General features: G+C 58.7%; 3 protein-coding genes across 9 annotated transcripts; 1 reads left to right on the plus strand and 2 right to left on the minus strand.

Annotated features, from left to right (window-relative positions):
- The first annotated feature begins 268 nt into the window (after window positions 1-268).
- Window positions 269-20,692, plus strand: KMT2B (lysine methyltransferase 2B). 5 transcript variants are annotated; one of them, XM_082369588.1, is made up of 38 exons: window positions 421-815; window positions 1,972-2,044; window positions 2,284-2,478; window positions 2,623-4,304; window positions 4,539-4,652; window positions 4,747-4,897; window positions 5,184-5,463; window positions 5,625-5,680; window positions 5,911-6,189; window positions 6,497-6,591; window positions 6,872-6,970; window positions 7,112-7,225; window positions 7,347-7,493; window positions 7,593-7,688; window positions 8,160-8,277; window positions 8,772-8,885; window positions 9,058-9,242; window positions 9,317-9,406; window positions 9,492-9,596; window positions 9,730-9,803; window positions 10,403-10,518; window positions 10,614-10,705; window positions 10,786-10,923; window positions 11,659-11,817; window positions 12,063-12,183; window positions 12,261-12,339; window positions 12,442-12,602; window positions 13,656-13,883; window positions 13,967-15,263; window positions 15,350-15,439; window positions 15,517-15,626; window positions 18,603-18,740; window positions 18,825-18,899; window positions 19,004-19,181; window positions 19,486-19,593; window positions 19,711-19,794; window positions 19,913-20,042; window positions 20,133-20,692. In XM_082369588.1, exons 1-38 carry the CDS (start codon window positions 447-449, stop codon window positions 20,406-20,408), a joined length of 8,016 nt encoding a protein of 2,671 aa, XP_082225714.1. In that variant the 5' UTR covers window positions 421-446; the 3' UTR covers window positions 20,409-20,692. The 5 variants fall into 5 exon arrangements, with proteins under 5 accessions (XP_082225716.1, XP_082225713.1, XP_082225714.1 ...); XM_082369586.1 differs by having other exon boundaries at window positions 2,284-4,304; XM_082369587.1 differs by lacking the exon at window positions 18,825-18,899 and having other exon boundaries at window positions 420-815; window positions 2,284-4,304.
- A 392-nt stretch (window positions 20,693-21,084) lies between these two features.
- On the minus strand, window positions 21,085-23,467 carry IGFLR1 (IGF like family receptor 1). The gene is given in 7 exon segments (XM_082369625.1): window positions 21,085-21,139; window positions 21,143-21,192; window positions 21,195-21,464; window positions 21,552-21,828; window positions 21,832-21,945; window positions 22,236-22,418; window positions 22,906-23,467. Coding segments are annotated over 7 exon segments (1,134 nt in total). The 5' UTR covers window positions 23,092-23,467; the 3' UTR covers window position 21,085.
- Window positions 23,468-23,860: 393 nt separating this feature from the next.
- U2AF1L4 (U2 small nuclear RNA auxiliary factor 1 like 4) lies at window positions 23,861-26,189 on the minus strand. Of its 3 annotated transcripts, XM_082369633.1 has the most exons (9): window positions 25,998-26,185; window positions 25,766-25,853; window positions 25,577-25,627; window positions 25,304-25,370; window positions 25,171-25,220; window positions 24,998-25,096; window positions 24,691-24,824; window positions 24,485-24,580; window positions 23,861-24,129 (listed from the first exon to the last, which is right to left on the minus strand). In XM_082369633.1, the coding sequence occupies exons 1-9, from the start codon at window positions 26,099-26,101 to the stop codon at window positions 24,045-24,047; spliced, it is 774 nt and encodes a 257-aa protein (XP_082225759.1). In that variant the 5' UTR covers window positions 26,102-26,185; the 3' UTR covers window positions 23,861-24,044. The 3 variants fall into 3 exon arrangements, with proteins under 3 accessions (XP_082225759.1, XP_082225761.1, XP_082225760.1); XM_082369635.1 differs by lacking the exon at window positions 24,485-24,580 and having other exon boundaries at window positions 25,998-26,189; XM_082369634.1 differs by lacking the exon at window positions 25,577-25,627 and having other exon boundaries at window positions 25,998-26,178.
- Window positions 26,190-26,206: the final 17 nt, after the last annotated feature.

Raw genomic sequence — 26,206 nt, forward strand, 5'->3', positions numbered from 1 at the left:
AGTTCACACGGGCCGCTGGCCTCGACAAGAACAATGGGAGGCGTCTGGGACAAGAACCACATCTCCCGGCGGCCCCGGAGATCGCTTTCTGGGTCGGGTCAGGACCCCATAATCCCAGCTCTCGCGGCCCTAGTTCGCTGGGAAGGAGCGAGGCGCTCGAACTACATTTCCCAGAGGCCCCATGCGCCTCATCCTCTCCCGCCGCGACGCGGGGGTCTATGCGCTTCAGATGCGGTCTAAGGGTGACGGCCGGCCGGCCTCGGACTCCCGCTCCCGTGGTGCCCCGCGCGCGGCCGGCCCAGCCCCCGGCTCCCGCCAACCCGGCGGCGGCGCTGGTTGTTGTCGTGAGCCGCCGCCGCCCCGCCCCTCCTCTGCTCCCCTCCCCCCCGGCCCTGCTTACGGGCCGCCCCTCCCCCCGCCTCCCCGGCCCCTCTCACGGTGCCAAGATGGCGGCGGCGGCGGGCGGCGGCAGTTGCCCCGGGCCTGGCTCCGCGCGGGGCCGCTTCCCGGGCCGGCCGCGGGGTTCTGGCGGGGGCGGGGGCCGCGGCGGACGGGGCAGCGGGGCCGAAAGAGTGCGGGTAGCTCTGCGGCGCGGCGGCGGCGCGGCGGGGCCGGGCGGAGCCGAGCCCGGGGAGGACACGGCCCTGCTCCGTTTGCTGGGGCTCCGCCGGGGCCTGCGCCGGCTCCGCCGCCTGTGGGCCGGCCCGCGCATTCAGCGGGGTCGGGGCCGGGGCCGGGGCCGGGGCTGGGGCTGGGGCCCGAGCCGGGACTGCCTGCTGGAGGAGGAGAGCAGTGACGGGGAGTCCGACGATGAGGTGAGGCAGTCAGAGGCGTCCCCAGCGCCGGGCGGGGCGGAGGCGGGGGGCTTCCAGGGGTCTGGGTGGTCCCGAGGGGTGGCGTGGGGAACCGTGGTCCTCAGGCCTCCTGAGGAGGGAAAGGGCCCTGGAAATAGGCATGGCAGGAGGTAGGCTGCACGGAGCTGTCGGAGGAAGAGGCCTCTGAAAGTGGATAGAGAAGCCCGGGCTGTAGCTGGGCACTTGGGCCCGAGGCTGGTTCTGCTGAAGTGTCTTGGGTTGATCTTTCTTGGTAGTTGGTAAATCCAGGGCAGGAGAGGTTTGGGCTAGGAGGCTGTGGAGACTGCACGCCCAACCGGTGGTTGACAGCAGCAGCGTGGCTCGAGTGGACCCCAGGCTAGGGCTCTCTGGGCTCTTACCTGCAGGCTGCCCCGCCCGGCCGCATAATCTCCGACACATCCCTGATTTCACCAGCGCCCCAATTCTTCTTCTGACTTAAAGTGGAGAGAGGGTAAAATGGTGGAGGGCTTCCTCTTGGGGGCACAGGTTGAAGAGAAATGGAATGCAGGATGAGACTGGGCACTCTAGCAGGTCTGAGTTCAATTCAGGATTTATAATCAGTCTCTCAGAAAAGGCAGGAAGGTGTGCGTTTTATTACTTAGGACAGTTTGTAGCCACTTGAGGACTCAGGGCAGATTATAATATGATAAACCGCTTGATACACACACACACACACACGCGCACACACACACACAAACACACACCCTGCTTGGGTGCCCCAATTCCCATTTTCATTCAGGAAGAAACTACAGTCTGAGAGGGAATAAGCAGAGGTTCCACTTTTTTCTCAGTTGGAGGATGAGGGAGTCTGAGGATAGTGCCTACTGCCTGATCTGAGGAGACCCTCTTGTGTTCCCTTTGGACCAGTGAACCACTGATGGCTGTGCTGGTGTGGTCTGGAACTGGGGGTGCAGGTTCAAAATACCCTCTGCCTCCATCCCTAGGAGGAGACCATCTTTTCTTTTCCCCTCACTTTCCAGTCTTTTTAGTTCTTTTGTAAATAGGGATATGTTAAGGGGGAAGCTGGGGATATTCCTCGGAACCTGAGTCTCACATGAAACGAGGGCTTTGGCACTGACTGCTGTTTCTCCCCTCCACCCCTGGTCCCCTAAATCAGGAGTTTCAGGGTTTTCATTCAGATGAAGATGTGGCCCCCAGTTCCCTGCGCTCTGCGCTCCGATCCCAGCGAGGTGAGTGATGGGGAAACTCTACCTCTATAGCTTTACAGGAATGTTATTCTTGCTTTTCATGTCAGCTCTTCCCTGCTCAACTAGAGTCTTCATCAGTTACCAAGTGTGTTCTGTGTTCAAAGCTCAAGCTAGGCTGGGCTGTCGGGGAAACAGACAAGACTTAGTCCCTGCCCTCCTGGAGTCTTCCTCAGTCTGCAGGGCTACCTTGACCCATCTCCCCACACCTATTCTCCTTTTAGGTCGAGCCCCCCGAGGTCGGGGCCGCAAGCATAAGACGACCCCCCTTCCGCCTCCTCGCCTAGCAGATGTGGCTCCTACCCCCCCAAAGACTCCTGCCCGGAAACGGGGTGAGGAGGGCACAGAACGGATGGTGCAGGCACTGACTGAACTTCTCCGGCGGGCCCAGGCACCCCCAGCCCCCCGGAGCCGGGCATGTGAGTCCTCCACCCCCCGTCGGTCTCGGGGGCGGCCCCCAGGACGGTCAGCAGGCCCTTGCAGGAAGAAGCAGCAAGCAGTAGTGGTGGCAGAAGCAGCTGTGACAATCCCCACACCTGAGCCCCCACCTCCTGTTGTTCCAGTAAAACACCGAACTGGCAGCTGGAAGTGCAAGGAGGGGCCCGGCCCAGGACCTGGGACCCCCAAACGTGGAGGACAGTCTGGGCGAGGAGGCCGTGGAGGCAGGGGCCGAGGCCGAGGCGGGCTCCCCCTCGTGATCAAGTTTGTTTCAAAGGCCAAAAAAGTGAAGATGGGACAATTGTCCTTGGGACTTGAATCAGGTCAGGGTCAAGATCAACATGAGGAAAGCTGGCAGGATGCCCCTCAAGGAAGAGTTGGATCTGGACAGGGAGAGGGCCCCTGCTGGAGGAAGGAGCAGAAGCTGGAGGAGGACGGAGAGGAGGAGAAAGAAGAGAAAGACAAGGAGGAGGAGGAAGAGAAGGAAGAGCGAGCTGCAGCCGAGGAAGAGATGGTGCTAGCTGAGGAAAAGGAAGAGGCAAAGCTGCCGTCACCACCGCTGACTCCTCCAGCCCCTCCACCTCCTCCTTCCCTCCCACCCCGCTCAACATCTCCTCCATCCCCACTTTGCCCTCCACCACCCCCAGTGTCTCCTCCGCCCCCACCATCCCCTCCACTGCCTCCTGCCCCAGAGGAGCAGGAAGAATCCCCTCCTCCCGTGGTCCCAGCTACATGCTCCAGGAAGAGGGGCCGGCCTCCCCTGACTCCCAGCCAGCGGGCAGAGCGGGAAGCTGCTCGGGCAGGGCCAGAGGGCACCTCTCCTCCCACTCCAGTCCCCAGCACCACCACAGGAGGCCCTCTGGAAGACAGCCCCACTGTGGCCCCCAAAAGTACCACCTTTCTGAAGAACATCCGGCAGTTTATTATGCCTGTAGTGAGTGCCCGCTCTTCCCGTGTCATCAAGACGCCCCGGCGATTTATGGATGAAGACCCGCCCAAACCCACAAAGGTGGAGGTCTCACCTACTCTACGGCCTCCTGTTGCCACCTCCCCACTCGCCCCCCAGGAACCAGCACCAGCCCCGTCTCCACCGCGTGCCCCAACTCCTCCACCTACCCCAGCCCCACTCCCTGAGAAGAGACGGTCCATCCTAAGGGAACCCACATTTCGCTGGACCTCACTGACCCGGGAACTGCCCCCTCCTCCCCCTGCTCCTCCGCCGGCCCCACCCCCGCTTCCTGCACCCGTCACTCCGTCCCGGAGGCCCCTGCTCCTTCGGGCCCCTCAGTTTACCCCAAGCGAAGCCCACCTGAAGATCTACGAATCGGTGCTTACTACTCCTCCTCTTGGGGCCCCTGAAGCCCCTGAGCCAGAGCCGCCTCCTGCCGATGACTCGCCAGCTGAGCCTGAGCCGCGGGCAGTGGGCCGCACGAACCACCTCAGCTTGCCTCGATTTGCCCCTGTGGTCGCCACTCCTGTTAAGGCCGAGGTGCCGCCTCCTGGGGCTCCAGCTCCAAGCAGTGAGCAGCAGCCTCAGGCTCAGCTGCAGCAGCCCGTACAGGCCTTGCACACCCAGCTGCTGCCTCCAGCACTACCACCACAGCAGTCACAACTACAGCCGCAGTTACAGCTGCAGCCGCCGCCACCGCAGCAGCCGCCACCACTGGAAAAGGCCCGGACTGCAGGCCTGGGTTCCTTACCACTGTCTGGTGTGGAGGAGAAAATGTTCAGCCTCCTCAAGAGAGCCAAGGTGCAGCTAATCAAGATCGACCAGCAGCAGCAGCAGAAGGTGGCATCTTTGATGCCGGTGAGCGTGGTACTTGGGCCAGGCCCCTGCACCCAGCCTCAATTCTCTGCAACCCCTGAACCTCGTTCCCCCCCTAGACACCCTCCAGCATTGCAGGGAACCTTCAGAGCCAGTCCTTCCCCTGTCCCCCAGCTTCCTGTGTTCCTTCCCTGGCCCCATCCCTCCCCAGTGCTAGTCTCCTGGCCCCATTTTTTCTCACACTCTAGCCTCTGACCCTGTTTATTCCCCCACCAGTCAAGCCCTGGAGGGCAGATGGAGGAGGTCGTGGGGGCTGTCAAGCAGATCCCAGACAGAGGTTCTGTCAAGTCTGAAGATGAATCGATGGAAACTAAGAGAGAGAGACCGTCGGTATGGAGTGGGAAGAAGGCCCTCTGAAGAAGGCTGGTTGCGGGGCCACAAGGGGCAGCGCTCCACATGTGTTCCTGCTTTCTCCTCCCCCCAGGGCCCCGAGTCCCCTGTGCAAGGCCCCCGCATCAAACATGTCTGCCGTCATGCTGCTGTGGCCCTGGGTCAGGCCCGGGCCATGGTACCCGAAGATGTCCCCCGCCTCAGTGCTCTCCCTCTCCGGGATCGGCAGGACCTCGCCACGGAGGGTAGGGGTGGGCTTGTTGGGAAATTTGACAGCTGTGTCAAGTTTGGGGGCAAGTGAAGGCATCAAGAACCTGGGGGAATGGCAGCTGAGTCGGGTGCTTGGGGCCAGGTGGCGAGTGGGTTGGAGTGCTAGGTCTTAGCACTTAGTGTTGGGAGCACCTGGAATGGGAGCACTGTGGGAAAGTGGGGACCAGAAGGCCAGTTGAATGGGATCTAGGGGAGGTTAGGGAAATGAGGTAGAACTCCTGGTGGCTTTGTGGCTCCATCCCGGCCTCTCCGCTGCGCTAGATACGTCGTCAGCATCTGAGACTGAGAGCGTCCCATCTCGGTCCCGGCGGGGCAAAGTGGAGCCAGCAGGACCTGGGGGAGACTCAGAGCCTGCGGGGTCTGGAGGAACCCTGGCACATGCACCCCGGCGCTCACTGCCCTCCCATCATGGCAAGAAGATGCGGATGGCACGGTGTGGACACTGTCGGGGCTGCCTGCGTGTGCAGGACTGTGGGTCCTGTGTCAACTGCCTGGACAAGCCCAAGTTTGGGGGCCCCAACACCAAGAAGCAGTGCTGTGTGTGAGTAGCTGGGGTGCAGCCTGCATTCCCACCCATGGTTGTCAGTTACCCAGGCCTCCTGCCCCAGCAGAGCAGTGGGATTGGCATCCTTGTGGAGAGCTTCCTCTCTTCCCCCAGACCACCAGTCCCCTACCCTGGTGACGTGCTGCTCCCCTCCCCAGATACCGGAAGTGTGACAAGATAGAGGCTCGGAAGATGGAACGGCTGGCCAAAAAAGGTAACGAGGTTTGAGGAGCACTTCTTTACACAATCTTACTGAGATTCGTGGTACGGAGGAAACCATGTCTTCTTTGCTCTCCTTCCCATATCTTTGCAGTCCACCACCTTTCTTTTCTTTTCCATCGTGTGCTTGTTTGCTTCTGCCCCACTTTTTTCTGGCTTTTCTCCATCCCAGTGTCCCATGTCCCTGGCTGAGCTCAGATCCTACTAAGTCCCCTGTTCCCACAGGCCGGACGATAGTGAAGACGCTGTTGCCCTGGGATTCCGATGAATCTCCTGAGGCCTCCCCTGGTCCTCCAGGCCCACGCCGGGGGGCGGGAGCTGGGGGGCCCCGGGAGGAGGTGGTGGCCCCCCCGGGGCCCGAGGAGCAGGACTCCCTCCTACTGCAGCGCAAGTCAGCCCGGCGCTGCGTCAAACAGCGACCCTCCTATGATATCTTCGAGGACTCGGATGACTCAGAGCCCGGGGGTCCCCCTGCTCCTCGGCGTCGGACCCCCCGAGAGAATGGTGCGAATTGTTTGTTGCTTCCTCTGTCGGTCAGTTCTGTGTCTTTTGTGTGAAAGGGTCAGGACTCCCAGACCCAGGGCTTTGTCGGTCTCAGTGTAGAGAAGGGGAGTGGTTTTAGTGGACAAGGAGGACGGGTGCAGGGTGCAGGAGGTTTTCAGTAGCCTGCTGAACAAGGCCCAAGTCATCCTAGTGGACCTTGTCTAGTTAAAGAAGGCCCTAGGGATCCAGGTAACAATTGGGGGTTGTAGAGGAGGGGGAATGGGGCAGAGAAGAGGGGGAAACCTCACCGCTCACGTGTCTTGCCTAGAGCTGCCAGTACCAGAACCAGAGGAGCAGAGTCGGCCCCGCAAACCCACCCTGCAGCCTGTGTTGCAGCTCAAGGCCCGAAGGCGCCTGGACAAGGTCAGAATAGCCCCACACCAAGAACCCCGAGTCCTGTGGAAGGCATGGCTCCATCCCAAGGAGCTTCCTGGCAAGTCAGGGTAACAGGCTCACTTGAGTACCGTGGTGTGTCCACGCCAGAGGACAGGTCCTGAGGGGGTGAAGCAGGCCTGTCCTTCTGGAAGGCCAAGTAGGATCTGGGCAAAAGGTAGGGTTGGGTAGGCTGGAGGAGAGGGCGGTGAGGAGAAAAGTTGGTAAAGGGTGGGGCTGGCAGCACTCTGAGCACCACCATCCTCCCTAGGATGCTTTGGCCCCTGGCCCTTTTGTCTCTTTTCCCAATGGCTGGACTGGAAAACAAAAGTCCCCTGATGGCGTGCACCGGGTTCGTGTGGATTTTAAGGTATGGCACGGAGCAGGGGAGGGTGGCGGGGACTACGGTGGGAAGAAACTTGTTGATTATGAGTGAGAAACCAGGGCTTTAAGGTTGGATCTGGCTTGTGTTCCTGGCTGCTCTCTGATCCCTTGTCTTCTTTTCCCTCAGGAGGATTGTGATCTGGAGAACGTGTGGCTGATGGGCGGCCTGAGCGTACTCACCTCTGTGCCAGGGGGACCACCGATGGTGTGCTTGCTGTGTGCCAGCAAAGGCCTGCATGAGGTTGGACCCCTGCCTTTTTTCACAGCCCCCCAAGTCTGGTTTCTTGGGCCCTCTCCACAGGGTCACATTCCCTGGCCTCCTGGCCTCACACTCTGCCCGTCATTCCGTCTCCCCACCCCAGCTGGTGTTCTGCCAAGTCTGCTGTGACCCTTTCCACCCATTCTGCCTGGAGGAAGCTGAGCGGCCCCTGCCCCAACATCATGACACTTGGTGCTGCCGCCGCTGCAAGTTCTGCCATGTCTGTGGGCGCAAAGGCCGGGGATCCAAGGTTTGGGCACGAGGGCCATGGCAGTGGAGGCATGAAAGAGAAGGGGTGTCCCTGTGCCAGTAGGTTCTGCCATTGCTGTCTTTCTCCAACATCCAACAGCACCTCCTGGAGTGTGAGCGCTGCCGCCATGCTTACCACCCAGCCTGCCTGGGGCCCAGCTACCCAACCCGGGCCACACGCAAACGGCGCCACTGGGTGAGAGATGAGGCCCCCACCCCTTACTTTGGAGTTCTGATTAATGCCGCACACCACCCCCAGACTTGCTCTAGGCCAGGGCTCTCAGGAGGAGGGGAAGGGTGGAGGTCCTTCTGAGAGTTTGATAAACATCACACGTCCTCTTCAACAATTTCACGTAGACAAGATTTATGTGCAGAATTTGTATGTAATGGTTTTACGGGCTCATGTATTCCATGGCCCCCAGCTCACAGCCCCCTCCTGCTCTAGCCTAACCTCTTCTGTCTCACTCTACCGATCTCCCCACTTCATTTCTCTCCTGCCCTGCTTCTTTTCTTCTCTCTTCCTCCTCCTCTTCACCTCTCCTGCACACCTTTTCTCCTCTTACCCATCCTTCCTTATCTGTCTCCTGCCTCGTCTTTGCCCATCCCCCCTTCGCACTGCTCCAGCCCGGTGTCTGGCTTTCCCCCTAATGTCGCCCTGCCCTCCCAGATCTGCTCAGCCTGCGTGCGTTGTAAGAGCTGTGGGGCGACTCCAGGCAAGAACTGGGACGTCGAGTGGTCGGGAGATTACAGCCTCTGCCCCAGGTGCACCCAGCTCTATGAGAAAGGTGGGGACCTGGCAGGGGACCGGGGCCCCGGGGGCCACCGGGGAGTGGGCCAGGTTCCTAGACAAGCAGTTGGAACAGATACTCTTCTCTAGTGGCTTTCTACTCTCTTCTAACTTTGGAGCCTTTCCTTCCACTCAGAGTACTCTCCCGCTGAGGGCAGTGGGAGTGGAGGGCCTGGAGCCCACCCTTGTGGTGGTCCCTGAGATACCTCCTGGAACCTCAAGTCTCCACTGAGCTCTTTGAAGACCTGGGCTTCCTCATTTACTCAGGCAGCATGTTTAGCAAAGCTCTTTCCTTTGTGAGGCCTTGGGGCTGCAGAGTTAGAAAAGCAGCCTTATCCTCAGCCAGCTTTTGGGGAGCGGTAGGAACCCAAGTGGGGCATGACAGAGGCAGCTCATGCAGCAGTCGGGATGGCTGGCCTCTGGGCAGGGACTCTGAGCGGCAGCTAGTGGCACCAGCCCCTCTGACTTGTCTCTTCCTCCCTCTCGCTCCAGGAAACTACTGCCCGATCTGCACACGCTGCTATGAAGACAACGACTACGAGAGCAAGATGATGCAGTGCGCCCAGTGTGACCACTGGGTGCACGCGAAGTGTGAGGGGCTCTCAGGTGAGTGGGTGGATTACCTGGGGGCTGGCCTCAGTCCTTTGGGGATCCCTGTTCTACCTTCCACCACAGGCCCTCAGGGGACAGGGCTAAATGTTCTTGGTGATCTGGGGGCTACTGAGAGCCCTCACATCTCCCTAAACCGTTTTTTCCTTTCCTACCCTGTCTGTTCTAGATGAAGACTATGAGATCCTTTCGGGGCTGCCAGACTCGGTGCTGTATACCTGTGGGCCGTGTGCTGGGGCCACGCACCCCCGCTGGCGAGAGGCCCTGAGTGGGGCCCTGCAGGGGGGCCTGCGCCAGGTGCTCCAGGGCCTGCTGAGCTCCAAGGTGGCAGGCCCACTGCTGCTGTGCACCCAGGTCTGGGGCCCCAGGTGGCAGGACGGGGTGGGCCTAGGCCCAGCACGAGCCCTGCTGACTTCCCCTCTTTGCAGTGTGGGCAGGATGGAAAGCAGCTGCACCCAGGGCCCTGTGATCTGCATGCCGTGAGCCAGCGCTTTGAGGAAGGCCACTACAAGTCCGTGGTGAGTGGGACACTGAGAGGAACAGGTGGGTGCCAGGAGGAGAGGGTTGGGGTCGAGGCTCGAGTCCTGACAAACCCCCTTACAGCACAGCTTCATGGAGGATGTGGTGGGCATCCTGATGAGGCACTCGGAAGAAGGAGAGACGCCGGAGCGCCGGGCTGGAGGCCAGACGAAGGGGCTCCTACTGAAGGTGAGCTCTTTGGGGGATGCCTGGAGGGTAGCTAGCGTGGTAGTGGGGAGGAGAGAGTGGGTCCTTCAGACCCTGCCCCTGCCAGCTCTCCTGGGGAAGCCAATTCTTCTCATCCTGTTAACCTGCTCCCCAGCTGCTAGAGTCTGCGTTCGGCTGGTTCGACGCCCACGACCCCAAGTACTGGCGACGGAGTACCCGGCTGCCCAAGTGAGCAAGGCTGGGTAGCAGGAGGGGAACCAGGGAGTGAGGGCAAAGGCAAGGGCACCTAGGAGTCCAGGGTCAAGCTGGACTGAGACGAGGAGCAGGGTTAGGGTCTGGAGGGTGGTGGAACCAGCATGAGAGTCCCTAGTGGCTCTAGACGAGCAGAGACTCAGATTGTGTAGTTAACTCTCACTTCGGTTCTACTTTATGCAAGGCGGTGTTGGGGACAGCAGTGGGCGAGCCATGTTTGGGAGGGTGGGCAGGCACTGATGACCCAGACAGTCAGGGCGCTGATGGGGAGACCCAGGGGCTGTGGGAGCCCAGAGGAGGCGCCTGCCTAGGAGCCTAGGGCCTGAGGCTTCCCGGAGAGGTGACATCCCCAGCTGAGAAGTGGAGGAAAAGTATTCCGGGCATGAGGAACAGTGTTTCGTGGGCCAAAGGTGGCATGAGAGAGCCTGGCTTGTTTGGGAGACTGAGAGAAATTCCACGTAGAGAGAGGACAGAGAGTGTCATGGCATGTTCAGGCTGATACTGTGGGTGGGCCCCAGTGCAGCCCCCACCCCCCGTTAAAAGGCGTGTCAGAGGCTGACCCTGCCTGTCCACAGCGGAGTCCTCCCCAATGCCGTGTTGCCCCCTTCCCTGGACCATGTCTACGCTCAATGGAGGCAGCAGGAACCAGAGACCCCAGAATCTGGGCAGCCTCCAGGGGACCCCTCAACAGGTACTGGGAAATCGGGGCTGGAAGCCAGATCCCTTGGTTGGCGGGCCAGGCTCCAGGTCCTCATTCTTCGACCTTCCTTCCCACACCCCTTCCAGCTTTCCAGGGCAAGGATTCAGCTGCTTTCTCACACCTGGAGGACCCCCGTCAGTGTGCGCTGTGCCTCAAATACGGGGATGCAGACTCTAAGGTGAGGGCTACTGCATGAAGCCCAGGCTGTGGGGTCTGGTCTCTGGGGCCTCCCCTCCTGCCACCCTCCTCTGTCCCCAGGAGGCGGGGCGGCTTCTGTACATCGGGCAGAATGAGTGGACACACGTCAACTGTGCCATCTGGTCAGCCGAAGTGTTCGAAGAAAACGACGGCTCCCTCAAGAACGTGCACGCTGCTGTGGCTCGAGGGAGGCAGATGGTGAGGGCATGGGCCTGGAGAGGTGGGCAGTCCTCAGGGCCCTCCTCCACTCGGAGACAGCTCTTGTTTAGTCTCTGCCACAGCTTGTCCTTCCACTGCTGGTCCTAGGTACCTTTCTTGGTTGTCCCAGCACTGTGGTGCTGCAGTGACAGCAGCTCTTTTCCTATTTGTGCTCTCTGGTCGTAATATGGGCCTGAAGCCTGGGAGACTAAAAGTTAGTCTGTTGAATCCTGTTGATTAAACCTGTGCCGGATGCTTTCCATACAGTGTGGCACTTAGCTCTTATTACATCCCTATGAGGTGAGGTGTAGCCTGAGTTAGAATCCCCCTTACCAGTTTCGAACCTGAGTCAGGTACTGTAGAACGTCTCCAGCTCACCCTCAGAAAGAAGGATGATAGAGAGATGTACCACGGAGGGCAGATGTGAAGATGAAATAATACAGGTTCCATGCTAGAACAGCATGAGGAAGATGGTAAGGTAAATGCCACGCTCAGCCTTAGCTCTTGTTATTTTTTTTCCTACTGCAATTCTGTTTCAAACAGTCTGAAATGGTTTTGATGTGTACGTGGCCCTGGATGCAGCTAGGGGAGAGGTAATGTTTGGTGAGTGCCTTTGCTTGGTGAGGTGCTGGGCTAGTCAGGGGCCCAAGCAGAGTCTCAAGGACAATGATGCTGAGTGTGAGACCCTGGCTCGGGTCACTGGCTTCCCCCTTTAGCATCCCCTTCCCCCCACAGCGCTGTGAGCTCTGCCTGAAGCCTGGAGCCACGGTGGGCTGCTGCCTTTCCTCCTGCCTCAGCAACTTCCACTTCATGTGTGCCCGGGCCAGCTACTGCATCTTCCAGGATGACAAGAAAGTCTTCTGCCAGAAACACACAGACCTGCTGGATGGCAAGGTTGGCCCGCACCCTGGGGGAGACAGCTCCCCACTGCACTCTCTTCCTCTTCCACTCAGGGAGCTCCGTAGCCCCTCAGGCCTGGCCCCAGCTGCCTCTCAGTGTCTCTTCCTTGTTCCCTTACCCCCTGCCCCCAGTCCTTTAGTCAAGCCCCTGACTGACCAGTCTCTGCCTCCAGAGCCTTCCCTCGCATCCCCCTCACCCCCCACCAATCCAGCAACCCCATTTGCCACCCCCCCTCCCAGGAGATCGTGACCCCTGACGGTTTTGATGTTCTCCGCCGAGTCTATGTGGACTTTGAGGGTATCAACTTCAAGAGAAAGTTCTTGACGGGGCTTGAACCTGATGCCATCAATGTGCTCATTGGTAAGCAGCTTGCTCTCTACCCTGGTCTTCCTGACCCTGCCTGGGCCCACCCTCCTGACCTCTCCTCTGCACCATAGGCTCCATCCGAATCGACTCCTTGGGCACTCTGTCTGACCTCTCAGACTGCGAGGGACGGCTCTTCCCCATTGGCTACCAGTGAGCAGCCCAAGGGACATTGGTGGGGCGGGGGGGTCTCCAGGACTGGATCTTGTTGCCTAAGTTGTCCTGACCCTCCTGTCCCACACGCCCACCCCTCAGGTGCTCCCGTCTATACTGGAGCACAGTAGATGCTCGGCGGCGCTGCTGGTATCGGTGTCGAATTCTGGAGTATCGGCCATGGGGGCCGAGGGAAGAGCCGGTTCACCTGGAGGCGGCAGAGGAGAACCAGACCATTGTGCACAGCCCCGCCCCTTCCTCAGGTACAGCCTGGGAACTCCTTCATTTTCTTCCCTGAGTGCTGCCCTCCCCAAACAGTTACCCACCAACCCTTATTCTCCTTGTGCCCTAAGGAAACCCCAGGATGCTTGCCATTGTTCCACTTGTTGTAATGGCAGTAGCTTGAGATGACTTAATGGCTGCGCATAGTGTGCGGGGGCTGTGCTCAGCGTCTCCCAGGACGCTGCGGGGAGAGTGCCATGCTACCTGCTTGTGCACAAACGTAGGGAGCATTTATGGCCACCTGACTTGGGGCTGCGTGCTCATGTAATGCTCCCCACAGCCCTTTGAGAAAGGTATAAGCTCCTCTGTACAACTCAAAGAGGGCAGTAGCTCTCCACAGTGACCTAGTGGTGGAGCCAGGATTCAAGCCTAAATCTGCTCATTTCCCAAACTGGCACCTTCCCAACTGTGCTAGCACTGAGGGATGTAGCTGAGCGCTGGATGGCACGAAGCAAAGAATGGGCTTGGAGATAGGTAGAGGGAGAGGTCCTTGTGGGCCAAATGGGAGGAGGAGGAGATTTGGATTGCGCTTGTGGGTAAGGTGTTTGTTCTGGGTTGGAGCATGACACAGGGTAGAGAGGGGAGGAGGGTACAGCCATCCTGGCTGGAAACAAGGAAGTGTTGGGAGGAGGCAGCAGAGATCAGCTTGCACAGATTGGGTGGAGCCAGGTAATGGGGAGCCGCAAGCGCCAGGACGGGGTGGATGCATTTGATGTGGCAGGGATGTGCAGAGCAGGTAGGACTGGCCGTGTGTGGGGCCTGAATCAGCAGTAGGCAGCCAGCAAGTGGGGAGATGGCAAAGGATGGGTGAGGAAGGGTCACAAAGGAACTCTGACCCAGGTGTGTGTGGAGGTTTTGCAGAAGCCGCAGAGGGGTTTGGGACCTGGGTGATGACTGGGAACCCATGCGCCTTGTCCCCAGCTCAGGGGCCAGGCAGAGAAGGTACGGTTGGTTCAAAAGAACGAAGGGTATGTGAGGGGAGGCTTTCACAAAGAGCCCCTGCCATCCATGATGCCATTCTCTTGCCTCTTTAGAGCCCCCAGATCATGTGGACCCCCCACCAGATACAGGTGCCCTTATCCCTAGAGCTCCTGAGCACCACTCACCCGTTGAGAGCCAGGACCCCCCACTTCGGCCGGATCCAAGCAGCGCCCCTCCTCCAGCCCCCCGCTCCTTCTCGGGGGCTCGAATCAAAGTGCCCAACTACTCACCATCCCGGAGGCCCTTGGGGGGTGTCTCCTTTGGACCCCTGCCCTCCCCTGGTGAGTACCTGGGAGTGTCTGGGAGAGGGGTAGGGCAGGGTGAGGCAGGAGCTCCTGGCTGACCCTGACCCTTCCCCCTACAGGAAGTCCATCTTCTCTGACCCACCACATCCCTACGGTGGGAGACCCGGACTTCCCAGCTCCCCCCAGACGCTCCCGTCGTCCCAGCCCCCTGGCTTCCAGGCTGCCACCATCGCGGCGGGCCTCTCCCCCTCTCAGAACCTCTCCTCAGCTCAGGGTGCCCCCTCCTACCTCAGTCGTTAGAGCCCTCACACCTACCTCAGGGGAGCTGGCTCCCCCTGGCCGGGCCCCATCTCCTCCACCACCCCCTGAAGACCTGGGCCCAGACTTTGAGGACATGGAGGTGGTGTCAGGACTGAGTGCTGCTGACCTGGACTTTGCGGCCAGCCTGCTGGGGACCGAGCCCTTCCAGGAAGAGATTGTGGCTGCAGGGGCAGTGGGGAGCAGCCACGGGGGCCCAGGGGACAGCTCGGAGGAGGAGGCCAGCCCCACCCCCCGCTACGTCCACTTCCCTGTGACTGTGGTGTCTGGCCCTGCCCTGGCCCCTGGAGCCCTCCCTGGAGCCCCCCGCATTGAACAGCTGGACGGAGTGGATGATGGCACCGACAGCGAGGCCGAGGCAGTCCAGCAGCCTCGGGGCCAGGGGACTCCACCTTCAGGGCCAGGAGCAGGCCGGGCTGGGGTCATTGGGGCTGCGGGGGACAGGGCTCGACCTCCCGAGGACTTGCCGTCAGAAATCGTGGATTTTGTGTTGAAGAACCTAGGGGGGCCTGGGGAGGGGGGCGCTGGGCCTAGAGAGGAGCCACTCCCCCCAGCACCTCCCTTGGCCAATGGCAGCCAGCCCCCTCAGGGCCTGCCCCCTAGCCCAGCTGACCCCACCCGGACGTTTGCCTGGCTCCCTGGGGCCCCAGGGGTCCGGGTATTGAGCCTGGGCCCTGCCCCCGAGCCCCCCAAACCTGCCACATCCAAGATCATCCTTGTCAACAAGCTGGGGCAAGTGTTCGTAAAGATGGCAGGGGAGGGTGAACCTGTCTCACCCCCAGTGAAGCAACCACCTCTGCCCCCTCCCATCCCCCCCACGGCCCCTGCTTCCTGGACTCTGCCCCCAGGACCCCTGCTGGGTGTGTTGCCAGTTGTAGGGGTGGTCCGCCCTGCCCCTCCCCCAGCCCCCCCTCCACTGACGCTGGTGTTGAGCAGTGGGCCCCCCAGCCCGCCCCGCCAGGCCATCCGCGTCAAAAGGGTGTCCACCTTCTCTGGCCGTTCCCCACCAGCACCTCCCCCAAGCAAAACTCCCCGGCTGGAGGAAGATGGAGAGTCCTCGGAGGACCCCTCCCAGGGTCCAGGGCTTTGTGGCAGCGGGTGAGTGAGCGTGCCCAGGCTGCGGAGTGGGAGAAAGGTGGGCAGGAGAAGGCACCTCAGCCTTCTCACGGTCCACCCCGCACCAGGTTTAGCCGAGTGAGGATGAAAACGCCCACTGTGCGTGGAGTTCTCGACCTGGATGGTCCTGGGGAGCCCACCTGGGGGGGAAGCCCGAGGTGAGTGGCCAGCCTCCTTTCCCTGGAGGCTCTGGAACCTCTGTCGCTTCCTCCTTCTGACAGGTCTCTCCTCACAGGCCCCTCCAGGACCGGTCCCCTCTGCTGCCACTTCCAGAAGGTGCTCCTCCCCGGGCCCCCGATGGTCCCCCTGACCTGCTGCTTGAGTCCCAGTGGCACCACTACTCAGGTAGGGGCCAGCCTTTCCCTCTCACTGCATCCTTCCCCGTGCTTGCCTCAGCTGAGTAACTCACAGATACAGAATTGGTCCACTTAAAAAAAAAAAAAAAAAACAACGCACTGGGTGTTGCACATTGCACACCTACCTGGGTACGAGCCTGAGGCTGGGTGTTAGAGTTACAGAGACACCCTTGGGAGCTTATGGCCTGTGTCAGAAACAGACACATGCCTGTTCAGTGTGCCCAAGAGCCCAAGGAAGGGCTTCAGGGGCTAGTGTACCAGGGTCAGAGGTTAGGTACCTAGTAAAGCCAGAGATGAAGTTCTGGGGATCATCCACAGAGGATGGAGCCCACCTAGGACCCAGAGGAAGGACAAGAACAGTGGGAAGGACATCAGAGGCAGGTGGTGTCCCAGAGGCTCAGGGAAGGGAGTGGTCAGCAGTGCCAACTGCCACACACAACACCAGGCATGTGGGGTCTAGGATTGGTGTACTGTCTGGGCAGGTGGCACAGGGTAGGGAGGATGTTGTGTCCGAGTCCAGAACTGAAAACAGTGTTTGATGAGGAAGCCAGAACAGCAGTCAGGCACCTTGCCAAAAAGCTCAGTTAAGAGTCTGGGGTGGGGGTTGGGGGTTGGGGGGAGCAGCTCAGAGGGGTTTGGTGTGAGGGCTGTGACAGCAAAAGCAAGAATGAGGGTGGAGGGGACTCGTGGATGGAAAAGGAGGTGGGAGGAGACATAGCGGTCAGGTTTGCATAAGAGACCCCTGAGATGGAGGGAAGGACATGAGGAAGGCGTACAGGCATACCTCGTTTTATTGCCCTTTTTCTTTGTCACGTTTTTTACAAATTGAAGGTTTTTGGAAACCCTGCATGGAGCAAGTCTATCAGCGTCATGTTTCCAACAGTATTTGCTCACTTTGTGTCTCTGTGTCACACTTTGGTAATTTTCTTAATACTTCAAACTGTTTCATTATTTGTTACGGTGATCTGTGATCAGTGATCTTTGCTGTTACTCTCGCAAAAAGATTACAACTCCCTGAAGGCTCACATGATGTTTAGCATTTTTTTAGCAATAAAGTATTTTTTAATTAAGGTATGTACATTGTTTTTTTAGACATAATGCTGTTGCACACTTACTAGACTACAGTATAGTATAAACATAACTTGTATATGCACTGGGAAACTAAAAGATTTGTGTGACTCACTTTATTGCAATATTCGCTCTATTGCCGTGGTCTGGAATTGAACCCGCAGTATCTCCGAGTTATGCCTGTACTTGCAGAGATACGAGACATCAGTATGCAGGATGGGGGCACGTGGAGCAGTTCTGGCTGATGGACTCAGTGAAGCTGGAAGGGCAGTGCTCTGTTGGTCATGGAGGGCAGTGGGAGAGGGAGTAGGCTACAGCCAAGTAAGCTGATAATTGAGCAGCCTGAGGCTCGGAATTCCTTGTGGCCCCACGTCCTGTCCAGATGTGTGGATTTTCTCATTATGTAGAGCTAAGCTGCTGAGTATGGAAGTGGAATGAAGTAGACTGAGACTGTTTAACTGAAAGGCTACTTACAGGGGTCGGAGATGGCATGAGGATATGGCAGTGACCATGACAGACAGGTCCCTGCCCATAGGGACCAGACCACATTTTGCTAGAGGAAACAGATGCATAATTAACAAGCGCATTCTAGCTTAGGATGAGCACCATGAGAAAGAAGAAAGTGAGAGTGTGCCCAGGCGAGGCCTCTGTGGTTGTGCTCAGGGAACAGAATGGAAGTGAGGATGGGGAAAGGTGGCAGAAGTCAGAGGTGGACCCTAGGGCATTGCGAGGCCCGGAGATGATGTGGGGGACACGGCAAGAGTTAGGTTTAGAGTCTTGCTTAGGGCTGGAAGGGCATATAGGTAGGTTGGCCCAGAGCAGTTCTGTGGGGAGAAAGTATGGCCGTGTGACTCCTGCCCCTCCTAAAGTATGCTCCACTCAAACGTATGCCCCCCACCCCACTCAACCCCGGTACAATGGTCAGGCCTCAGTCCACATCCTGCTTGAGCCAGTAGCAGCATTTGGTGTGCTGATCCCTCCCTCCTTGAAGCACTTCCTTTCCTGCCTTCCAGCACCCCAGCCGTCTCCTCACCTATGGCTGTGCCTCCTCACTGCCCCAGCCTGTCAGCTTTGGTGTGTCCCAGGGCCCTGGCCTTGACTTCTCTAATCTCCACTCACTCCCAAGTGCTCTTGTCTAGCTTCCTGGCTCTAAACCCCATCTCTAATTCTGATAGCCCCCAAATCACTAGCCAGGCTCTTATATCCTGCTGCCTGTTCGCCATCTCCACAAGCAAGTTGAAAGGGGAGGTTTTCTAAGAGGAATCTCAGGCTCAACATGTTCCAAACAGTTCTCGACCTTCACCCCAAACTCGTTTCTCCCTCACCTTCACCAACCATCTCAGTCAGTGAGCATTTTATCCTTCCAATTGTTCAGGCTCCACACCTCAAGAATTGTCCTTGACCCCCCTTTTCTCTCACATCCACCTCACCTGTGTCAGCTAGTCCTATCTGTTCTAGCTTTAAAATTTTTAGCCCCTGAGAAATCCCTCATAGTGTACATATACTTGATTCTGTGAGTATGGGCCTTTATAATAATATACTGGTAATCTTTACAGAAATGTGGTGCACATAAGAAAAATAAATGTGCAAAATATAGTAGTTCTCCAGTATTTTAAATCTTGTGTGAGATGCAGATAAATGAGGAGTAGATCGGCATTTACGGTAGACTGAGTTTGAGTGAGCCATAAGCATGTCCTGCAGTAAAGGGACTGTAGGCCCTCTAGAAAAAATAATGTCCATTCTTTAGGGTTCACTAGGCAAATATTGCAGGAGGAAGGCCCTCAGACCTAGCAACTGTGCCTATACGCTGGGAGGAAGGAAGGGCAGAGGGGAACCAGGGGCTTTTGAGGCCAGGAGGGGTGACCCTCACCAACTCTGATCTGCTCCTTGGGACCAGGTGAGGCTTCAAGCTCTGAGGAAGAGCCTCCATCCCCAGAGGACAAAGAGAACCAGGCCCCTAAACGGGCTGGCCCACACCTGCGTTTCGAGATCAGCAGTGAGGATGGGTTCAGCGTGGAGGCCGAGAGCTTGGAGGGTGAGTTTGGGAGTAGCATTGACAGGGAGGGAAGGTGTCCCATAGAACACCATCCTGACAGCTCTGGCCCTGCCCTCTCCCCAGGGGCATGGAGAATTCTGATTGAGAAGGTGCAAGAGGCCCGAGGGCATGCCCGGCTCAGACATCTCTCCTTTAGTGGTAACTGAGGGGTTTCACAGGGATGCTGGGGGCCGGGATGACTCCCTGTTGGCAGGATGGGCCTCCGACATGACTTACGTGCCCTCACTTTTGACTCTCCCCAGGAATGAGTGGGGCAAGGCTCCTGGGCATCCACCACGATGCTGTCATCTTCCTGGCAGAGCAACTGCCCGGAGCTCAGCGCTGCCAGCACTATAAGTTCCGCTACCACCAGCAGGGAGAGGGCCAGGAGGAGCCACCCCTGAATCCCCATGGGGCAGCCCGCGCTGAGGTCTATCTCCGGTGAGAGGTCTGGGCTGTGGTGCCTGAGTCGAGGTAGCCCTATAGGAGTTCTCAAGGGTGGGAATTAAGTCTTTACAGATTAGAAACTGAGGTCTGAGGAGAAGATACTAGGCCACTCCAGAAGTTATTCCTAGAGTTCACATCAGAAGAATGAACTTCATCTGTTCCCCTTTTGCTGTGTCTTCAGTAGTAGCAGTATTGCTCCTACCCTACCGGCAGCAGGCCCGGGCCAGAGAATAGATGGGTAGCATCTTCTTGGAAGAATCGGTGTGAACCTTCTTCCTTTCCTCCCTCCCACCTGCAGGAAGTGCACCTTTGACATGTTCAACTTCCTGGCCTCCCAGCACCGGGTGCTCCCTGAGGGAGCCACCTGTGACGAGGAAGAGGATGAGGTGCAGCTCAGGTCAACCAGGTATGGAGGGCAGGCCAGGGTACTGGAGATGGTCTGGAAAGGTCCAAAAGAGGGTGATCGGGGCAAGAGACGTCATTCCTGGGTACCAACCTGTGTGACGCTGCCATCCCCCACCAGACGCGCCACCAGTCTGGAGCTGCCCATGGCCATGCGCTTTCGCCACCTCAAGAAGACATCCAAAGAGGCTGTGGGTGTCTACAGGTCAGTGGGGTCGGGGGGAGGATGCCCCTTGGGTGGATGGATAGGTGCCCTAGTGTGGGACTGCCTTGGTTCTGTCCCCCTGCCCCCTGACCTCCCCCTTGCCCATGCAACCCTGCAGATCTGCCATCCACGGGCGGGGCCTGTTCTGTAAACGCAACATCGATGCCGGCGAGATGGTCATTGAGTACTCTGGTATTGTCATTCGCTCTGTGCTGACTGACAAGCGGGAGAAGTTCTATGATGGGAAGGTAGGCTCTGCCAGGCGATGAGAATGAGACGGGTGAAACGGTGTGGTCCATGGGAACAGAGCCCCTGACTGCCCCACCCTATCCCTGTAGGGCATTGGGTGCTACATGTTCCGCATGGATGACTTTGACGTGGTGGATGCCACCATGCATGGCAATGCCGCCCGCTTCATCAACCACTCGTGTGAGCCCAACTGCTTCTCTCGAGTCATCCACGTGGAGGGCCAGAAGCACATCGTCATCTTCGCCCTGCGCCGCATCCTGCGTGGCGAGGAGCTCACCTATGACTACAAGTTCCCCATTGAGGATGCCAGCAACAAGCTGCCCTGCAACTGTGGCGCCAAGCGCTGCCGTCGGTTCCTTAACTGAAGCTGTGGCTGCCTGCCACGCCCCCCGCTGCCATCTTGCCCCTCGTCCCTCCCAGAGCATCTCACCCCACCCTCATGTTCAGGGTGGATGTGGGATGCAGGTGGCAAGGGCCCTGCCTCCACCCCTCCAGCCCACCCAGCAATCGCCCCCTTCTTTCCCTGGGGGCCCAGGATGTAGATATTGTACAAAAGTTTCTAAATCCCTCCTTTTCTATGCACTTTTTTATTTAAGAGGGTGGGATCCCAGGTGGGAACCCCCCACAATAAAGTCTGTCAATGTTTGGAGAGGTGGTCTTCCATTTGTATGGTGCTGGGGGCAGGTAGGAGCTTCTGTTCCTCTGCGCCCCACACTCATCCTGAGCCAGGGAAGGCGAGAGGGCATCGTTCAGAATTAGAAGTAAACTGTGGGGGTCTCTTAAGGCTCAGAGCATAAATGTAACACCTATTCCAAGTTAGAACTCAGATGGGTCCCTATAGATGAACCCTCCCAAGGGTAGCAGGGCCATTTCTCAGAGGGGACCCTGGTTGCCCAGAGGTAACCCACATCTGGTCTCGTGTGTGTGGTGGGATTGGCCCATTCCCTGAATGGGGAGGGGAGTGAGAGGATGTCTGTTGGGTTTTGGCCCAATTAAGACTATTTTAAGAGGACCCGTGATGAGGCCCAGGGACAGCAGGCACTTACTTCAATGGAAACTTTATTTTTATCGGGTAGTAAGCCGGGCAGGCCCCAGCTCAGCCAAGCTTGGACAGCACCCACAGTGCATCTGCCCGCCCTCTCTGGGCAGGTGTGCGCCAAGCTGGCCCAGAGAGGCAGAGGGCTCCCTTGCCGCTACCATCTCCATCACGGCCCGCCGAGGCCAGCGACTGGGCCGCAGGGAGTAGGCGGAAGTGGACCAGGCAGCAGGAAGTCCATATTTTGCAGCCAGGTGTCGAGTGCTGCCACAGGCTCTCCCCCAACCTGGCCCAGGCTCAGGATCCAGCAGCACGATCAGCTCCTCCAGCACTTCCAGCTCATCCAAGAGGCGAGACAGTGGCTGTGATTCCAGACTTGGCAGCTCTAGGAGACAAAGGGAGGGGTGAAGGGGAGGAGGCGCAAGCTTCCAGCCCACCTCCCCCCCACCTCCTTGGTGTATCCTCAACTAACCCCTGCCTAGGAGTGGAGGCAGAGGGACCTCCTTCCCTGAGTACCCTGCCTCTGAAGCCTCCAGGGAGCCTGGAGGGGACGAGTGCAAGGAGAATAGGATGTGGGTGTTCAGGTCGTTGCAAACCAAGCCAGGATAGGGGTGTTGGACGGCTTTCCCCTGGTGGTGGCGACGGCGGTGCCTTTGCAGGGCGAGCAGGAGAATTACTGCTGAGGTCACGAGCAGAACCAGCACCAGGGACAGGTCAGAACTCCAACTCGGCCAGGCCTGCTGAGGGACTTAGTGCTCAGATGTCCACGGGAGACTGGGGATCGCCGGTGAGCTGGGCTCCTGGGAACTAAGGACGCTCAGTTTTCCACGTGTCAGGGGGCAGGGCTCCTTGTTAGGGACCGGCTTCTGGAAATAAAGTGGGAAGCATGCCCTACTCCTGCCTCCTCAGCACAAACTTCCCATCCTTAAATCCCTCAATGGGGCCACATCCCCGCCTGATCCAGCCCTCCCACCCCGACTCCTTTAACCCCTGATACTATTAATACTGTGCCCCCATCCCTATCCTCTTCAGTTAGGTTAAACCCTCCCTTCCCTTGATACAGACCCCGCCCATCCGACCCCAAGCCACGCCCCCAGCCCCCGCCCCACTCCGGCAGGCTGCACCTTGCCCAGGCCCTCCGGAGCCCAACCAGCACCTGTCTGCCGCGCCTCCGGGTCCCGCCGCGGCTCCCCAAGGAAGTGGGAGCCGTTGCTCCGCCGCCACAAGGGCTACCTAGCTCCTCGGTGTTGGGGTTGCACTGCCCAGGAGGACACTCTTTGAAGGGGTGCGTTACGTGATTGCCCGCATCATCCGGCCGGCAGTTTTCCGAAAGTTCAGTCTGGTGGGACACAGCGTCTCACGTGCAGCCACCAAACCTGCCTCCTCTGCGCTAGTACGTGCTTTCCCCTTTGTCCTATCCCAGCAGTCCCCGCCCCTTGCACTGTACTCACCCAACCTATCAGCGGACGTGCCCACCTCTCTATTCCTCCCCCCCCCCCCCCACACACACACACACTAGCCCTGCCAGTCTCCCAACCTTCTCTACACAGGCCCCGCTCCTTTCATTCCCCCGCCCACCTCTTCCTCGCCTCCCGGTTCCCGCCTGTCTAACCGGCCACACCCCTTAACCATGACCCTCTTAACTCACACTGTCCCTTTCTTCGCAGGCTCAGCCCCCCATCCCCCCTTCGTCTACGTACGGCCCACCGCCCCTACCCCGAAGCAAGCCTCACGGGCCACACCCCACAGACCTCGCCCCTTCCCCCTTCCCTATCACCCCTTAACTCCGCCTGAACATATGCAAACGCCCAGTCCCCGCTCCTTACCCGAGCAGGGGGCGGCCCGAAGCGCTGCAGGCAGCTGCCACTGCACAGGTCGTCAGGGTTCCAGTACTCGAGGCGGCTGCAGTGCTGAGAGGCCTTCCTCGGCGCCGCCTGGGCCAGGAGCAGCACGGCAGTCAGGAGGAGGCATAGGGGCCCCATCCTGGCGGAGCCTGCCTTCTGGGGGGCCATGACCACAGGACTTCCTGCCACAGCGCCTCTGCCGCACTTGCCAGGAAACCGGGTCAGAAGAAGGAAGCAGTGGATGTGGGGGCATAGGATCCCCAGTCCCCTTTGGAAGCCAGGAATCTACTCTCCAGCCCCCAGACCAGCTCCTGGCCCGTTATCAGAGAGGCCACAAGGCCTCAAGATGGCTACAGCGAGGACTCTGGAGCCGGACTGCGTGGATTTATATCCCATCTCTGCCATCTTCTTGCCCTCTCTTTTCCCATCTGTAAAATGGGATAATAATAGTACCTGTCTTAGAAGGTTATTGTGGAGAGGTAAAACCATTACTGGAAGTAAAGCATTTAGAACACCTGGCACCTGGCATAGAGTAAGCTTAAGTATTAGGTACTACCTATTCCCATCTCAGGGCAGTGGGCATAGAGGACCCAGCCATCATCCACTGGGGACTCCCACCCAACTCCCAGCAATCTTTCCTTAGCTCCTAACCCCAATCTCCTCCAGACTGGGAATCCTCCAACCTGCCACAACCAAGCATCTCCCCCTTGAGAATCCTCTGATGGACGTGCTGAAGTTTCAGCACAAAGGCAGCCCCACCCAACCAGTCCCACTTGGGGGTTTCTAGGACCCTGGGCATGCTGCTTTCCCACCTGTTGTTGTTAGTTCCTTGGCTGAGGTTGTGGCCAGAGCCCAGCCCTACTTCCCCTTTTCATCAGCAGATGTGGGGGTGGAAGGAAACCAGCCCACAGCCAGGCTCAAGCTAACAACGAAGCTCTAAACCCTCAATATAGAACTTTATTAGGGGCGGGGCGATAGAAGGTCCCTGTGTGGAAGGTATTACATCATGGAGACCCGGAGCCTGGAAAAGATGGCACTAGGGAGTTAAGGGAGCTTTGAGGAGGGGTCCTGGCCAGGAACATATGTGCCTGCCAGGGGTGGAGGGCAAGGAGGTCAGCATCTCAGAAACGGCCATGCCGGTGGTCTGGGGACCGTCGTCGATTTCTTTCTCGGGGACGGTGGCCAGTATGGGACCTTGGGGGTGACCTGGGGACAGGAGAGAGGAGGGTTAGAGCCATGGGAATGGTGTGCAGATCCCCCAGTTCTGCCTCTCTGCTCTGGGATAGGCATGGCAGTTGATGAAGTAAGAAGAGTTCCTGGGGGTGGCCTCAGGATAGGTGCACAGGGGCCGACCTCAGGATTGGAGATCCAGGATGGACTTGGGTTTGGGGTTCAGGCTGGTTTGGGGGTTGGGACTTAGGTGCTGGTCTTCAGATGGGGCTCAGGGCTAGTCTTAGGGCACAAAAGGCTTGAGACACTTATTGGGGCACAGGATCAGATTCATCTCAGGATACAGGGGCCTTGGGATACGAGAAGTCTTGGCAGGCTGGTCCTGAGGTACCTGCGCCTGGGTCCCCGCCCATAGAGCTGCCGCCGGAGGTTGCGGGAGATAGGTCGCAGGTGCATGAAGTTGCAGAAACCACCCCGGGTACATTCCCTGGGTAAAGCATGGATGGACGGATGAGGCCATTGTCACTGACAGCCCCCTCAACACATACACAGAAGTCTGGGACTCCAGGTGACCATCCCACCCCTGCACTACCATACCCCATCTCATACTGCCGACAGCACGACTCCCGGAAGTCAGTGACGGGAGACAGCTCGGCATGCACAGCCTGCCCGTTGAACCAGCGGTTATTGAGTTCAGCCACTGCCCGCTCTGCATCCTCCTCGCGCCGAAACTGAGGGAAAGTCGGTCAGGGTCAGCAATCAAACTCAGAAATCAGGGGATTAGCTAGCAGCTCAGGGTCTGGAGTGGATTCAGTGATGGACCTCAAGCTGTGAGGCTTCAACGGTGGCCGTTAGGCATTGAAATGCCTCCACCTCTAGGCTCTAATGGAGAGACAGCAGGCACCTTGACATAAACATTGCCCACGAGGTGATCCCCCAGGTTGTCGCACACATTCATCTCTTCAATCTCCCCGTACTTCTCCTGCAGTTCTGTGAACACTTCCTGTGGAAGACCAGGAGGAACTCAGCTGAGCTGCTGGCCCACAGGAAACTGAACCCACCCCTGCCAACCCTCACCTCGAAGAAGTTATCATAGTGTTCTTGCACCTCCACGTCGCTCACGTGACCTGGAGGAGGGGGGCAGGGTGGAATCAGGGCGTGGCCTGCTGGCAGCTGTCCGCCCTGCCCCCAAGACAGGTCCCTCACTCACAGTGCGATCCGTCTGCGGTTTGGGCGGTGTTCTGTGGATTCCGGTACAGGTTGAGCAGTACTATGGTCTGAACAGAATTTAAAGGGGGCGGGGTCTGAGCTCAGAGGGCGGGGCTATATGCAAAGGAATTGGGTATGAAAGTTGGGGGTGAGACCTTGCACCAGACAAAAAGCATAAGCATCTTGAGTGCATCAGCAACGCCTGTCCCTCAGAAAACCAGAAGAGGGGGTACCTAGCAGGGAGGGACAGCCCAGGGGTGTGGTCTTTACGTACGGGGGCGTGGCCAAGTTCCTGGGAGAAGGGCCTGAAGGTTGGGGGAGGAACCTGCAGAGGTCCGACAAGAAAAAAGCCGGGCGGTAGGGTGGGCCCTAGAAATCCGGAAAAGGTGGGACCTCGTGATGGTGGACAACAGAAGGGGAATGGACAGGAGGTTAACCCCCCAGGCTCCGTGCCGGGTCTCACCTGGCTGAAAGTCGGTTTGTTGTGAAGCCGGGAGCACCGGTCCCCATGCCGGCAGGCCCCGATCTTAAAGTAAAAAGAGCAGTTAACCCTGGAAGAGGTGCAGAGACAGAGGTGAACCGAGGGCCGGGGAGCCGGACACCCCAGAAACACCGCCCCACGCCGCCCAGCTACCAGGGAACCAAGTGCCTCGTCCTCGGGCTCCCGAGGGGCCACTCCCTGCGCCCGTTCTCACTTGTCCTTCTCAGTCCCGAATATCGAAGCTAAATATTCGGCCATTTTTACCCGAACCCTCCAACTATGTCTGCTATTTACATCACTTCCGTTGCTTAAGGGCATTGGGAAATGTAGTTCTTCGCGGCCTCCGGACACTCAGAAACTCTCTAGTGCGCTTGCGCGATGGAGGCTCGCACCCTCCGCCTGGACTCACCCACTGGCGTTGCC

This window comes from Balaenoptera borealis (assembly GCF_965194805.1).
Source record: "Balaenoptera borealis genome assembly, chromosome: 19".
Lineage (NCBI taxonomy): Eukaryota > Metazoa > Chordata > Mammalia > Artiodactyla > Balaenopteridae > Balaenoptera > Balaenoptera borealis.

Coding starts and splice junctions, on each gene's coding strand:
- KMT2B (XM_082369586.1), top strand. CDS start 447: ATGGCGGCGGCGGCGGGCGGCGGCAGTTGCCCCGGGCCTGGCTCCGCG. Junction 7,226..7,346: donor CCAGCAAAGGCCTGCATGAG/GTTGGACCCCTG, acceptor TCCCCACCCCAG/CTGGTGTTCTGCCAAGTCTG. Junction 9,597..9,729: donor CGAAGGGGCTCCTACTGAAG/GTGAGCTCTTTG, acceptor CCTGCTCCCCAG/CTGCTAGAGTCTGCGTTCGG.
- U2AF1L4 (XM_082369633.1), bottom strand. CDS start 26,101: ATGCCCTTAAGCAACGGAAGTGATGTAAATAGCAGACATAGTTGGAGG. Junction 25,221..25,303: donor AACCGCAGACGGATCGCACT/GTGAGTGAGGGA, acceptor CCCCTCCTCCAG/GTCACGTGAGCGACGTGGAG. Junction 24,825..24,997: donor TGGGCAATGTTTATGTCAAG/GTGCCTGCTGTC, acceptor ACTTTCCCTCAG/TTTCGGCGCGAGGAGGATGC.